Source organism: Notolepis coatsorum (assembly GCF_963971535.1).
Source record: "Notolepis coatsorum genome assembly, chromosome: 10".
Taxonomy (NCBI): domain Eukaryota; kingdom Metazoa; phylum Chordata; class Actinopteri; order Aulopiformes; family Paralepididae; genus Notolepis; species Notolepis coatsorum.
The window spans coordinates 14494616-14511178 of NC_140174.1; the positions used below are offsets into that span (position 1 = coordinate 14494616).

General features: G+C 43.3%; 1 protein-coding gene across 1 annotated transcript in view; it reads left to right on the forward strand.

The window, feature by feature from the left end:
* Positions 1-5835, forward strand: part of ccdc78 (coiled-coil domain containing 78) — a gene marked incomplete at both ends in the record, with an annotated part of 18356 nt that extends 12521 nt beyond the window's left edge. Inside the window, 5 exons of the mRNA XM_084322917.1 lie at positions 1578-1764; positions 2675-2718; positions 3055-3136; positions 4656-4756; positions 5703-5835. Of these exons, the coding sequence (XP_084179043.1) occupies positions 1578-1764; positions 2675-2718; positions 3055-3136; positions 4656-4756; positions 5703-5835 (547 nt within the window). The remainder of the gene's footprint in view (positions 1-1577; positions 1765-2674; positions 2719-3054; positions 3137-4655; positions 4757-5702) is intronic.
* Positions 5836-16563: the final 10728 nt, after the last annotated feature.

Genomic DNA, 16563 nt, shown 5'->3' on the forward strand with positions numbered 1-16563 from the left:
GATTTCCCCAAGGGGATCAATAAAGGAATATCTTATCACTTTCTGCGCCAGCCGTTCTATCTCTACCGCTAGATGGCCAGCTTAAAATAGTCGTTTCTGCTGTGTTTCACTATGTTTGCGAAGCTGTGTGTGTGTTCTGTATTATAGCTGTGGAGACAATGGTGTGGCTCATTTGACAGACACTACTTGTAGTGCAGCATGTTTCTACACACTGTAGTTTGTAGTTTATTACATGCTAAACATTGCGCATTTCCAAGATAATCCAGTATTTTTTCATAGATCGCGAGATAAAACATGTTATGTGCAATAAGCCCGAATCGTTCTGGTTGATTCCCTGAACCCCCAAATACTCCCAAATCAAAGGTATATAACATGTACATATGTACCTTCACAAAATCATCAAGGAGGGGGGGGGGGGGGGGGGTAGTTTTAACTCAAAACTGTGATCGTGTTTGCAGAGCATGTTTTACGTCCGGTGAAACACAGAACTGTGATCGCTAGAAAAACACATTTCAGATTCTGTAAAATAGACATAGAATATACCTTACCTTAGCCAGAAGGTATTTCAAAAAGAATAATTCCAAATTTCTCTCTTTTCTTTCCATCCACCTTCCCCATCACCACCTTCTTGAACATCTCCCCGCTGGATCCTCTCAGCACGTGCCCGCACAACTCCATCTTTCTCTTTTTCAACCTCTCCAGCAGCTGTCCTCCTTGCATACCCGCTCTTCTCAGTACCTCCTCATTCTTGATCTTATCCTTCCATGTTATCTTCAGCATCTTCCTCAGCGTCCACATATATGCTATACCCAGTTTAATCACCTGTACATTGTATATTACTATTACACTTTACTGTTACATTTGCACTCTGGTTGGATGCCAATCAAATCAAATCAAATCAAATTTATTTGTAAGGCCCGACAATACACGTTAATGTCCCCATGGGCCGGACACGTCTTCTTTAAACAAGTCAAGAAGAAACATCACAATAAGTCAAGAAACAAAACAAGAACACCATAAGGTCCAACAAATTTAGAATAAATGCAAAATAAATTAATGCAATGCAACACTCCCAGACATACCCCACGCGAAGGTATGGAAAAACTCACTAAAACCTAGCAATAGGAAAAAATGCACCACAGGCAGTGTGGAGGAGAGAAACCTTAGAAGGGCCAATTCAAGGGGGGATCTCCCTTCTTAGATGTCAGTGATAGTAGTGTTGCAGACGGACAGTTGGTAAGCATGCACTCGTGTGTGTGGTGAAACACAGATGAGTGCATGCAATAGCAACTGAACATTTAGAAAAATGTAAGATAGAGCTGATAGCGATAGCAACTGAACATTTTGAAAGATTAAAGATAGAGCTGATAGCGGATCTATTTGAGGCACAGGGGCGGCGCAAAGAGGGTCGCGTCCTCCCCGTCATCATCGCGGGACGTCCAGCACTCCGGTCATCGCTCCGAGACAGCCGGAGACAGGGAGACAGGAGGGCAACCCTCCTTCCTTGTACTGTACTTGTGCTGCATGATGACAATACATTTGAATGTAATCTAATCCCTGATCCGCGTCTCCCTCAGAGTGCAGAGGGAGCAGATCTTAGCCCAGCCGGAGAGCGGTCTGGCCCCCGGCCCGGACCCCGGGCCACCAGAGGACCACTTCAGCCTGGAGCCCGGCGAGCTGAGCGGCGAGACGGAGAGGGAGCTTCAACGGCTGCGCCGGGACAAGGCCGCGCTGGAGGGCCAACTCGGAGAGGCCAGGCAGCAGGTAGAACAGGGGTTCTCAAACTTTTTCATACCGCGACCCCATTTTATTTAGGATTTTCTTTGGGGACCCCACACTTAATGTATCGCGTAATTTCGACATGGAATTAAGGAATATCAAAATAAAAGCCCACGTTGTTGAACTTGAGAACCACTGGAGGGCCAACTCGGAGAGGCCAGGCAGCAGGTAGAACAAAGAGACGTGCGGCCTGCTTTCATGTTGATTGATGTCCCTTTGTTGTGTCTGCCGTTTGTTTGTGTTTGTTTGTGTCTGTGGGGTTTTCTCTCTGCTGCGTCTGAGGCTTTGTCCTCCTCGACTCCCTCGGCTCCCCGCTTCACCTCGTGAAGGCAAACGGCAACGACGAGAGAAACTGAGAGAAAGGACTTCAAAGTTCATTCTATTTGTATCCTATTTTTTTTATTTTATTATTTGTATCCTATTTCAAGTACACAGTACATGTAAAGTACACAGGACATGTAAAGTATGTGTAAAGTATATGTAAAGTGCATGTAAAGTATATATAAAGTATATATAAAGTACATGTAAAGTACACATTACATGTAACATGTAAAGTACATGCAAGTACATGTAAAGTATATGTAAAATACATGTACAGTATATATAAAGTACACAGTACATGTGAATTATATGTAAAGTACATGTAATGTATATGTAAAGTATATGTAAAGTATATGTAAAGTATATATAAAGTACATGTAAAGTACACATTACATGTGACATATATGTAAAGTACATGTAAAGTATATATAAAGTACATGTAAAGTACACAGTACATGTGAAGTATATGTAAAGTACATGTAATATACATGTAAAGTATATGTAAAGTATATATAAAGTTCATGTAAAGTATATGTGATAAATAAAGATTCTGATTCAGATTCTCACCTTGCAGGTGGCCGTCCTCAGCAGGCCTGTCCAAGCGGTTTGCTTTCAGGAGTGAGTATCAGCTGCCTTTGAAAAACATGTACGTTAACGGTAAATTTAGGAAAATATGCGATTCCACACATTTCCCAGGAAAGCTCTACATTCACAGACTCCGCCACAAATGCGCAAAGTAACCAGTTAACGTGCAAATATTCCCCGACCAGGTGGGATACGTGGGTGGAAAGCCCGCATTTCCCGGCGGGAATGTATATTTTCCGGGAAAATGTGTACAAGCGCCAGTTTTCCCACATTTACCATAAGCGTATAATCTGTAATGTGATGTTATGGAGAATGACGAACGCTGTCATGTTGGAGTTTGATTGATGCTGAAACCTGTAATTTGTCGAGGCTGGGAAAACCAGGGCGGCTGCCAGAGGAATCCTGGGTCGACATCAGGAAACAGCTACGGGAAATCACCAACTCCACGCTGGTAAAACACAAGGCTCTCTATTCACATTACATTCTAGATCTAATAAATCACCAACTCCACGCTGGTAAAACACAAGGCTCTCTATTCACATTATATTCTAGATCTAATAAATCACCAACTCCACGCTGGTAAAACACAAGGCTCTCTATTCACATTACATTCTAGATCTAATAAATCACCAACTCCACGCTGGTAAAACACAAGGCTCTCTATTCACATTACATTCTAGATCTAATAAATCACCAACTCCACGCTGGTAAAACACAAGGCTCTCTATTCACATTACATTCTAGATCTAATAAATCACCAACTCCACGCTTGTAAAACACAAGGCTCTCTATTCACATTACATTCTAGATCTAATAAATCACTAACTCCATGCTGGTAAAACACAAGGCTCTCTATTCACATTACATTCTAGATCTAATAAATCACCAACTCCACGCTGGTAAAACACAAGGCTCTCTATTCACATTACATTCTAGATCTAATAAATCACCAACTCCACGCTGGTAAAACACTACGCTCTCTATTCACATTGCATTCTAGATCTAATAAATCACCAACTCCACGCTGGTAAAACACAAGGCTCTCTATTCACATTACATTCTAGATCTAATAAATCACCAACTCCACGCTGGTAAAACACAAGGCTCTCTATTCACATTACATTCTAGATCTAATAAATCACCAACTCCACGCTGGTAAAACACAAGGCTCTCTATTCACATTACATTCTATATCTAATAAATCACCAACTCCACGCTGGTAAAACACAAGGCTCTCTATTCACATTACATTCTAGATCTAATAAATCACCAACTCCACGCTGGTAAAACACAAGACTCTCTATTCACATTACATTCTAGATCTAATAAATCACCAACTCCACGCTGGTAAAACACAAGGCTCTCTATTCACATTACATTCTAGATCTAATAAATCACCAACTCCACGCTGGTAAAACACAAGGCTCTCTATTCACACATTACATTCTAGATCTAATAAATCACCAACTCCACGCTGGTAAAACACAAGGCTCTCTATTCACATTACATTCTAGATCTAATAAATCACCAACTCCACGCTGGTAAAACACTACGCTCTCTATTCACATTACATTCTAGATCTAATAAATCAATGCATCCTTTTTTGCGTTCTCCTCATATTAGCCCTGCCTTTTATATTTGCATCCTTGTATAATAATAACCTTGTAAACAGACCCTCATCTGCACCTTTGTTTACACTGTTTATTTTTGACTCATATTTCTATATTCAGATCTAATCTCCTATATTTATGTCTTTCTACTATTACCCTGCCCATACCTGTACCTCCCTTCCCCCCTCCCCCATGCTGCTATGATGCCCGCATTTCCTCAAGGGGATCAATAAAGGAATATCTTATCTTATTTTAATCAAATTCTTGCAAACATACTGCCCTGGTAAGATGGCAACATCTCTTCTCTCCAAGAAGAGAAACATCTTGAACCTGATTTGAAGAGACTCCTTGTTCAAACAGGAAGGCTATGAGAAGGAGCGCGTCCAGCTCATCACCAGGGCAACAGTTGCCGAGGAACAGTTGCTAGAGCTGCAGGACTATGTTGACAACCACCTGGGCAGGTAAGGGCAGGTAAACCCTGAACAACCATATCAGTCCGTTTTGAAATTACAGTTGTAAAATCAATCCAAATCACTTGTGAATGTGATATATATCACTCAGAAAGTACTCCACCTCTACTGTCTTTAACTATGAATGAACACAACACTCTAACTCACCATCTTTAGATAATAAAGTACTCCACCTCTACTGTCTTTAACTATGAATAAACACAACACTCTAACTCACCATCTTTAGATAATAAAGTACTCCACCTCTACCGTCTTTAACTATGAATGAACACAACACTCTAACTCACCATCTTTAGATAATAAAGTACTCCACCTCTACCGTCTTTAACTATGAATGAACACAACACTCTAACTCACCATCTTTAGATAATAAAGTATGCAACCTCTACTGTCTTTAACTATGAATGAACACAACACTCTAACTCACCATCTTTAGATAATAATGTACTCAACCTCTACTGTCTTTAACTATGAATGAACACAACACTCTAACTCACCATCTTTAGATAATAATGTACTCAACCTCTACTGTCTTTAACTATGAATGAACACAACACTCTAACTCACCATCTTTAGATAATAATGTACTCAACCTCTACTGTCTTTAACTATGAATGAACACAACACTATAACTCACCATCTTTAGATAATAAAGTACTCAACCTCTACTGTCTTTAACTATGAACAAACACAACACTAACTTACCATCTTTAGATAATAATGTACTCAACCTCTACTGTCTTTAACTCTGAATGAACACAACACACTAACTTACCATCTTTAGATAATAATGTTTGGAAAAATTGTTCCTCTGAAAACGTCAAAACGGAGTTATGTGGCTCGTCATCTGATCGCACTCAGTTTGTTACGTTACATTTATTGGCCAATCATCACTTTGGGACCAGAGTGGTACAGTGAGCGTTGCCACTGCCTGCAGGTATAAACAGGAGATCACGCGTCTGCGCAGACAGCTGGGGCTGCGGGAGGCAGCAGACAGAGCCCGGAGCGCAGACGCTCCTCCACCCCGGCTGCGCCGGCGCTCCACCAAGAAGCCCAGCTGTGAAATCTGAACACGTCATCTATTGGGATATTGTGCCACATCAACCCTTAAATCCTTGGACTCTTGTCTGTCACTCTGCCCTCAGATTCATCACATGATAGATATGACACTCATCATCACTGTGTCCATTATGAGAACGTTGAACGTTGGTTGGTCCTTTCTGACGGAGAGGCGCAACAAACACTGGTATTTGTACATTTGTAAGGTCCTTATTGGTAAGCTACCTCCTTATACTACATCATTATTGGTAAGCTACCTCCTTATACTACATCATTATTGGTAAGCTACCTCCTTATACTACATCATTATTGGTAAGCTACCTCCTTATAACTACATCATTATTGGTAAGCTACCTCCTTATACTACATCATTATTGGTAAGCTACCTCCTTATAACTACATCATTATTGGTAAGCTACCTCCTTATACTACATCATTATTGGTAAGCTACCTCCTTATAACTACATCATTATTGGTAAGCTACCTCCTTATAACTACATCATTATTGGTAAGCTACCTCCTTTTTTTTATATCTACTTTTTCTCCTCCTTTTTTTCTGTGATTTTTCTCCCCATGCCAATTCTCCCTCCCCTGTCCTGATCGTTGCTAGCATATGCCCCCCACTGGCCGGTTGTAGGGAGGATAGAAGCCTTGCATCACATGTCCCCTCCGATACATGTGGAGGCAGCCTGTCACATCTTTTCACCTGCCAGCGCGGACTCTCATTTGGCGAGGAGTAACGTGTGGGAGGCTCACACTGCCCCCGCCATTTTTCTGACTTTGCTGTGCAGGCGCCCCAACCGACCTGTAGGAGTCGCTGTTCACAACGACCAGACTACCACCCTTCGACTCCCCACCCGCTAACTCTGCCAATTGAGTTAGTATGACGGCCGGCCCAAGTCGGAGGCAACGCCGACAGCCGGATTCGAACCCGGTGTCTCTTGCGTTGGTGACTAGCGCAATGTCCGCTGCGCCACCCAGTCGCCTCGGTAAGCTACCTCCTTATACTACATCATTATTGGTAAGCTACCTCCTTATACTACATCATTATTGGTAAGCTACCTCCTTATACTACATCATTATTGGTAAGCTACCTCCTTATACTACATCATTATTAGAATGGAATGTTGGTACCTATGGAACCCGTTCTAGTGACTGGTCCAGTTTGCTCAGAACAGGGTAAATCAGCATTTTGCTATAATGCCTCTAGTTCATGGAATGATCTCTGTTGCAATTGCGTTTGTAATTTGATATGTCATACGTTTGATTCTATATGCTTTTTAATGCTTATTTCTGTATGTACAGTTGATGTGACTGTAAATGAGGGAAACCTCAGTTGCCTTTCAAGTTAAAATAAAGATTTGAATATATTCCACATTATACTTATATTATTATAAACATCCTCCCTGTCTCTGTGTGGAGCTCATCCTCTGTGTCTGTGTCTCTGTGTGTGTGTGTGTGTGTGTGTGTGTGTGTGTGTGTGTGTGTGTGTGTGTGTGTGTGTGTGTGTGTGTCTGTGTGTGTCTGTGTCTCTGTGACTGTGTGTGTGTCTGTGTCTCTGTGTGTCTGTGTCTCTGTGTGTCTGTGTCTCTCTGTGTGTGTCTGTCTCTGTGTGTGTCTGTGTCTCTGTGTGTCTGTGTCTCTGTGACTGTGTGTGTGTCTGTGTCTCTGTGTGTCTGTGTCTCTGTGTGTCTGTGTCTCTGTGTGTGTGTGTCTGTCTCTGTGTGTGTCTGTGTCTCTGTGTGTCTGCATATCTGTGTGTGTCTGTGTCTGTGTGTCTCTTGTGTCTGTGTGTCTGTGTATCTGTGTGTCTGTGTGTCTGTGTCTCTGTGTCTTTGTGTGTATGTGTATATGTGTCTGTGTGTGTCTCTTGTGTGTGTCTGTGTGTCTGTGTGTCTGTGTCTCTTGTGTGTCTCTTGTGTCTGTGTGTATGTGTCTCTGTGTGTCCGTGTGTGTCTCTGTGTCTCTTGTGTGTTTCTGTGTGTCTGTGTGTCTGTGTCTCTGTGTGTCTCTTGTGTCTGTGTGTTTGTGTGTCTGTGTGTCTGTGTGTGTCTCTGTGTCTCTTGTGTGTTTCTGTGTGTCTGTGTCTCTGTGTGTCTCTTGTGTCTGTGTGTTTGTGTCTCTGTGTGTGTCTGTGTGTGTGTCTGTGTCTCTGTGTCTGTGTCTCTGTGTGTCTCTTGTGTCTGTGTGTCTGTGTCTCTGTGTGTGTCTGTGTGTCTGTGTGTCTCTGTGTCTCTGTGTCTGTGTATCTGTCTCCGTGTCTCTGTGTATCTGTGTCTCTGTGTGTCTGTGTCTGGGTCTATGTGTCTGTGTCTGTGTGTCTGTGTCTCTGTGTGTGTCTGTGTGTCTCTGTGTATGTGTGTCTGTGTGTATCTGTGTCTCCGTGTCTCTGTGTGTCTGTGTCTCTGTGTCTCTGTGTGTCTGTGTGTCTGTGTCTCTGTGTGTCTGTGTCTCTGTGTGTCTGTGTCTCTGTGTCTGGGTGTGTGTGTAGCTGTGTGTGTCTGTGTCTATGTGTGTCTGTGTATCTGTGTCTCTGTCTGTGTCTCTGTGTCTGTGTCTGTGTGTCTCTGTGTGTCTGTGTGTCTGTGTCTCTGTGTGTGTCTCTGTGTGTGTGTCTGTGTCTCTGTGTCTGTGTCTCTGTGTGTCTGTCTGTGTCTCTGTGTGTCTGTCTGTGTCTCTGTGTGTGTCTGTGTCTCTGTCTCTGTTTCTGTGTGTCTCTGTCTCTGTCTCTGTGTGTGTCTCTGTGTGTGTCTCTGTGTGTGTCTGTCTGTGTGTCTGTGTCTCTGTCTGTGTGTCTGTGTCTCTGTGTGTGTGTCTCTGTCTCTGTGTGTCTCTGTCTCTGTGTGTCTCTGTCTCTGTGTCTCTGTGTGTGTCTCTGTGTGTGTCTCTGTCTGTTTCTGTGTGTCTCTGTCTCTGTGTGTGTCTCTGTGTGTGTCTGTCCTCTGGTACTCTCACTGGTTTCCTCTCACTCTGAAACACATGCAGGGACTGCAGATGAAAACCAGCTCACTAGCTAAACTCTGGAACATTAACATTGATGTGGAAACAGAAAATGTTGACTAATGTGCACCGTCTCTGGTTAAAATATAAATAAATCAACTTAAACCTAACATAACTGATGCATCATTGGGGAGGATACACTATTTAGATTTTAGATTACATTAGATTCAAATGTATTGTCATCATGCAGCACAAGTACAGTACAATGAAAAGAAGTTTGGCATCCAACCAGAGTGCAAATGTAACAGTAAAGTGCAACAGTAATATACACAATGCACAGGTGATTAAATTGGATATAAAATATATAAATGAGTAGTACTGAGTAATAGTGCTAATCAGATGTATGTACAGAGTTGTAGTATTAATATGTACAGTGATACACAGGTATAAAGATTCCGATTACAATACAAATATGTTTTTCTAACTATTCTAGACATTCTTAGGCTTATTTGTATTCAGGACTTTTGTTTTGTCTACCCAAATGTTTACTCTGAGCGATTTGTAGTGCCAAATTTCCCTCTGGATGAATAAAGTATTTCTATTCTATTCTATTGATTTTCAAAGTGAATAACTAACCCCCCCCCCCCCCCCCCCCCCACTGTGTTACATGAACACACCCCACTGGACTATATACTTGCCCACTGTATTGTTACTTCATTCTAACTAGTGTATATAATTGTATAATTGACCACATCTGCCCAGTTGCACAGCCCTGGCCTACTCCTATTCCTATTTTATTTTTTTTACTTATAATTGTACTATATCTATCTATTGAGCTATATTTAATTTCGTTTATATCCCACATAATTTTATTCAACCTCTTATGCAGTCGTACAGCCCGGGCCTATATTTTATTTCACAAATATATTATTCTACTGCGCTTAACTTAGCTCATATTTCATTTTATTTGACTCAACCACTTTATTGTATTACCTGTCCGCTAATGTCGCACCAGTAACGTCCAAAGCAAATTCCTTGTATGTGAAAAGTATATTTGGCAATAAAGACCTTTCTGATTCTGATTCTAAAGGCCTTCCCAGCAGAGAGCATGCAGTGCCTCCAGACCACCACTTGGTGGCGCTCCCACCGCTGATTCCCACGTGTGAAAGGGCCCCCCCCCCCAAAGACATACAGCCTTGAGAAAGAAATGCCTGGAATGTTTGTAAAGCTTATGTCAATTTCATGAGCTCGGGAGAAGAAAGCGTTCCTGACAATGAATGGTCGCCCTGGTGAGAATAATGTCATTACATGTTATCCAGACACATGCGCGCCCGTGAATACCGTCCCTCTCCCAGGGCTCAGCGCTGGGAACCGTGACCTGGACCGTCCCCGCGGCTCTTTCACAAGCGCTGTCTCGCATTGACGACATTGGGCGACGTGGTCTTGAATTCAGCCCCTGCACCCTTTAAATCCTTTTAACCGGAGAGAAGGGGAGACTATACAGGACTATACAGGACTATACAGGACTATACAGGGCTATACAGGACTATACAGGGCTATACAGGACTATACAGCACTATACAGCACTATACAGCACTATACAGCACTATACAGCACTATACAGCACTATACAGCACTATACAGGACTATACAGGACTATACAGGGCTATACAGGACTATACAGGGCTATACAGGACTATACAGCACTATACAGCACTATACAGCACTATACAGGACTATACAGGACTATACAGCGTTGCCGTAGCGTTTCTCTCAGCCCCCGCGCCGTCTCCAGCGCTCACGCCACGGTTCGGTTACAGCTGACGCCGCTGAACGTGACATATCGGAATGTCCATTTTTAAACCCTCGTCATTAGTCGGTTGTGTAATGGTTCCCTTTTAGAGCGTGTTAGTAAATATATGTTTAGAGCGTGTTAGTAAATATCATTTTAGAGCGTGTTAGTAAATATATTTTTAGAGCGTGTTAGTAAATATAATTTTAGAGCGCGTTAGTAAATATCCTTTTAGAGCATGTTAGTAAATATCATTTTAGAGCGCGTTAGTAAATATCCTTTTAGAGCATGTTAGTAAATATCCTTTTAGAGCGTGTTAGTAAATATCCTTTTAGAGCGTGTTAGTAAATATCATTTTAGAGCGTGTTAGTAAATATCATTTTAGAGCGTGTTAGTAAATATCATTTTAGAGCGTGTTAGTAAATATCATTTTAGAGCGTGTTAGTAAATATCCTTTTAGAGCGTGTTAGTAAATATCATTCTAGAGCGCGTTAGTAAATATCATTTTAGAGCGTGTTAGTAAATATCATTTTTAGAGCGTGTTAGTAAATATCCTTTTAGAGCGTGTTAGTAAATATCATTTTAGAGCGTATTAGTAAATATCCTTTTAGAGCGTGTTAGTAAATATATGTTTAGAGCGTGTTAGTAAATATCCTTTTAGAGCGTGTTAGTAAATATCATTTTAGAGCGTATTAGTAAATATCCTTTTAGAGCGTGTTAGTAAATATCCTTTTAGAGCGTGTTAGTAAATATCATTTTAGAGCGTGTTAGTAAATATCCTTTTAGAGCGTGTTAGTAAATATATGTTTAGAGCGTGTTAGTAAATATCCTTTTAGAGCGTGTTAGTAAATATCCTTTTAGAGCGTGTTAGTAAATATCATTTTAGAGCGTGTTAGTAAATATCCTTTTAGAGCGTGTTAGTAAATATCCTTTTAGAGCGTGTTAGTAAATATCATTTTAGAGCGTGTTAGTAAATATCCTTTTAGAGCGTGTTAGTAAATATCATTTTAGAGCGTGTTAGTAAATATCCTTTTAGAGCGTGTTAGTAAATATCCTTTTAGAGCGTGTTAGTAAATATCATTTTAGAGCGTGTTAGTAAATATATGTTTAGAGCGTGTTAGTAAATATATGTTTAGAGCGTGTTAGTAAATATCATTTTAGAGCGTGTTAGTAAATATATTTTTAGAGCGTGTTAGTAAATATCATTTTAGAGCGTGTTAGTAAATATCCTTTTAGAGCGTGTTAGTAAATATCCTTTTAGAGCGTGTTAGTAAATATATGTTTAGAGCGTGTTAGTAAATATAATTTTAGAGCGTGTTAGTAAATATCATTTTAGAGCGTGTGAGTAAATATATGTTTAGAGCGTGTTAGTAAATATATGTTTAGAGCGTGTTAGTAAATATCCCTCACAATAAGTAGAATCTCAGCTAACAGCTGCGGTAAACTTTTTTTTAAAACTAAAACAATATACAAACACAAAACTCTGCAGCAAACAAGGCGCTGTGAACGATGGGAATAAGAGGCTGGAAAGAGAGTCACATCATCCCTCCGGTCGGGGGGCCATGCCAACTGTGGGGGGGGGGGGGGGGGGGGGGCTGAGGGCTTGGAGAGGAATGGGAAGTGGGATTTTGTTGGTAATGTATTACACTCCCAGGACCCCTGGGAAAAAGAGGGGGGTGGGGTGGGTTGTACAGCTTGGGCCGGTGCCAACATAGTCACCGTGCCAAAGAGCTGGGCGCCGGGGACGACTCCTCTCACCAGGAGATCTGTGGGAAAAACCGAAAGCAGGTTGTGTTGCCTGGTAGCCGGAGCCAAGCGGGACGAGAGAGGCCGGGTAACACGCAGGGGCCTCGTACTTCACCGCCGGCAAAGAGACAAATCTCTCTCTACGCAGCACGTTTAAGAGACACTGTGAATACGTACCGGTGGTACGTGGGAGATATTTTATGGAACCTTCAAGGAGCGAAAGCCAGGATAATATATACAGTTATGTTTGTCAGACCTCATGAAAGACGGGAGAATATACAGTACGTTTGTCAGACCTCATGAAAGACAGGATAATATACAGTATGTTTGTCAGACCTCATGAAAGACGGGATAATATACAGTACGTTTGTCAGACCTCATGAAAGACAGGATAATATACAGTACGTTTGTCAGACCTCATGAAAGACGGGATAATATACAGTACGTTTGTCAGACCTCATGAAAGACAGGAGAATATACAGTACGTTTGTCAGACCTCATGAAAGCATAACACATGGAGATACATGTACAGTTGAGAAAAAAGAGACCCAGTTGAAAACGTTGACTGTTTTTTCTTGTCATTTGTACCAATTCTGGCTTTTATGATGACGCTGTGTTTGTGTGACGCTCTTACGCCAACATGAGGTTTGAATTCTGGTTCAAATCTTCTAGAAATGCCGGAATATAATCCTCATTTGGATGTGGGAACTCACAAACATTTTATGACCTCATAAAGTCAGAGCTCCATTCATTGTCTATGGAGCAGCCCCAAATTTTACATCCCAGTGACATCAGTGATTGGGGGGGGGGGGGGGGGGGTGTTCTCTCTCTGACTGCTAGCCTTAGGAGGGAGTGGTTAGTGCGTGTTCACAAATATTGACGTCCTGGGGCGCACAGGAAGAACACTATATAAATTCTTCAGATAGCAGTCCCCTTTAAGTGATTCTCAATTCTTACTTTAGTATTTTAGGGAAACGTGCTAACATACCCTCATAGCCATAAGGAAATCCTTGCTACTGAACTACAAAAACACCCAATGGTGTCTTTCTTGTTGACAGAAGAAAAATGCCAAGTCATGCCAGAGGGTTTTCAAGATGCAGGTTCCTACGGTCATGGTTCCTACAGTCAGGGTTCCTACGGTCAGGGTTCCTACGGTCAGGGTTCCTACGGTCAGGGTTCCTACGGTCAGGGTTCCTACAGTCAGGGTTCCTACAGTCAGGGTTCCTACGGTCAGGGTTCCTACGGTCAGGGTTCCTACGGTCAGGGTTCCTACGGTCAGGGTTCCTACGGTCAGGGTTCCTACAGTCAGGGTTCCTACGGTCATGGTTCCTACTTTCAGGGTTCCTATGTTCAGGGTTCCTACGGTCAGGGTTCCTACGGTCAGGGTTCCTACAGTCAGGGTTCCTACGGTCATGGTTCCTACGGTCAGGGTTCCTACGGTCAGGGTTCCTACAGTCAGGGTTCCTACGGTCATGGTTCCTACAGTCAGGGTTCCTATGGTCAGGGTTCCTACGGTCAGGGTTCCTATGGTCAGGGTTCCTACGATCAGGGTTCCTACGGTCAGGGTTCCTACGTTCAGGGTTCCTACGTTCAGGGTTCCTACGGTCAGGGTTCCTATGGTCAGGGTTCCTACGGTCAGGGTTCCTATGGTCAGGGTTCCTACGGTCAGGGTTCCTACAGTCAGGGTTCCTATGGTCAGGGTTCCTACAGTCAGGGTTCCTACGGTCATGGTTCCTACAGTCAGGGTTCCTATGGTCAGGGTTCCTACGGTCAGAGTTCCTATGGTCAGGGTTCCTACGTTCAGGGTTCCTACGTTCAGGGTTCCTACGGTCAGGGTTCCTATGGTCATGGTTCCTATGGTCAGGGTTCCTACGGTCATGGTTCCTATGGTCAGGGTTCCTACGGTCATGGTTCCTACGGTCAGGGTTCCTACGGTCAGGGTTCCTACGGTCAGGGTTCCTACGGTCATGGTTCCTACGGTCAGGGTTCCTACGGTCAGGGTTCCTATGGTCAGGGTTCCTACAGTCATGGTTCCTACGGTCAGGGTTCCTACGGTCAGGGTTCCTACAGTCATGGTTCCTATGGTCATGGTTCCTACGGTCAGGGTTCCTACGGTCAGGGTTCCTACGGTCAGGGTTCCTACGGTCAGGGTTCCTATGGTCAGGGTTCCTACGGTCAGGGTTCCTACGGTCAGGGTTCCTATGGTCAGGGTTCCTACGGTCAGGGTTCCTACGGTCAGGGTTCCTACGGTCATGGAAAACCCGGAAGAGTCATTGAATTTGAGAGATGTTTTCCAGGCCTGGAAGAAGTTATGGAAATTCACACACCGACGGCGGAGGCGACCATGCAAAGTGCCAACCTGCTCATAGTTAGGGGTTTTGCTCAAGGACACTTAGACACACTGCCGGGAAGGAGCTGGAATCGAACCGGGAACCTTCCAATTACCAGATGACCTGCTCTACCTCCTGAGCCACTGTCGCCCGAAAATTATAATTTGTATATCAATTACTCACCCTGTGTTGCCTTGAATTCCTGAAGAACTGTTTGTTTTCTTTTTCACACACGCCTCCATGTTGAAAGGAGAATCCAAACATATGGTAGCCATACATACTTGACGAATTGAAGTTAATGGGGTCCCAATTTAACGACAGCAGAAATATATCAAAACATCCGTTTACAAACTCAAACACATTGTGCAGTATAATCCAAGTGTCATGTATCCAGTCGTATACTTTTCTGGATAAATGCTGTCTTCAAATGGGTTCAAATGTTGGTATTCACAAATTTTTTGATCTTGGGTTACATGATGTGGTGAGCTGACCTTACTGTTATTTGTCCTCATTGAGAACCAGACAATATATAATATAATATTTCCTCATCTCTTCCTCATCACTATACTTCAATGTTAGCTTGGATTTCAAAATCTTCATTCATTATAAGTAATAAGTAATATCTTATACCCCTCGATGCACTCTAGTTCGTAACATAAATTGGGGGTTGGAGTCTGGGATGAATCTTAGGATAGTGTCCGTTTAGTGATTACCGTAGCTTACATCCAAGCATGCTGTTTGCAAGAAAAAAGCTAGGCTATGTGGAAAGTGTAGGTTTTGCGGGTCCTACAGTAGGCTATAGCTAACAGGTGGATTAGTATAGTATAAGTCTTTATTTGTCAGATACACACACACACACACACACACACACACACACACACACACACACACACACACACACACACACACACACACACACACACACACACACACACACACACACACACACACACACACACACACACACACACACACACACACACACACACACACACACACACAGAGTCGCTGGCGAAATGTTCTCTGCACCTCCTATCCCGTTGTCCTTCCCCCCAAGGGCAGTCGGGAGCAGACAAGGGCTGCGGCGAGCGCTGTGCCCGGGGACCAATCCAAGTGCTCCTGTCCCTCTTCGCCAGGGACGCAATCTGCGAGCACGGGGATAACATGCAAACTCCACACAGAAAGGCCCGGGAGATACCCCACCTGGGTAACTGGCAACGCGGCCACCTGGTCCCCAAGCGGGAATCGAACCCACAACCTTCTAGCTGTGAGGCGACAGTGTTAACTACTACGCCGCCTGTGCCATTTGGTATCAGATTCTCACTTAAACAGACTGTGCTTGTGGGTAAGTGAGTTGACTACCTAGAAAGTGAAGCTGGTGAATATGTTTCTTGTGGGTGTTGAGGTTAAGAGCGAGGAGATGCATGTGGATGTAACAGTGTTTGGTTAGCTGCAGTGGCTATTGCTAATGTGCGGCTAACGCAAGCTTTGGGTAATGGATATGTTTGGTTAGCTATTGTAACACTGGGGGGGTTGAAAACTATAAATGTCGTTGGCCTGTGTTGTTGTGACGTACATGGGTACGTGGGTTGGTCATTATCATTATTACTGTAGGCCAGCTCTGCAGCCTCTCGATCTCCCTCCTATAGGCCGACTCGTCCCCCTTGGAGATGAGACCCACCAGGGTGGTGTCGTCAGCGAATTTCAGGAGTTTGACCGAGGGGTCGAGAGAGGCACAGCTGTTGGTGTACAGGGAGAACAGTAGTGGGGACAGGACGCAGCCCTGCGGGGAATCGGTGCTGGTGGACCTAGAGCTGGAAATGCTGGACAGGAAGGTTCTGTACGCGAACTGCAGCGGGTCCAGCACAGGATCTGTAATGAGCTTCAGGTGGGCCAGGGCAAAGCGCTTCAGGACCTTCATGACCACAGAG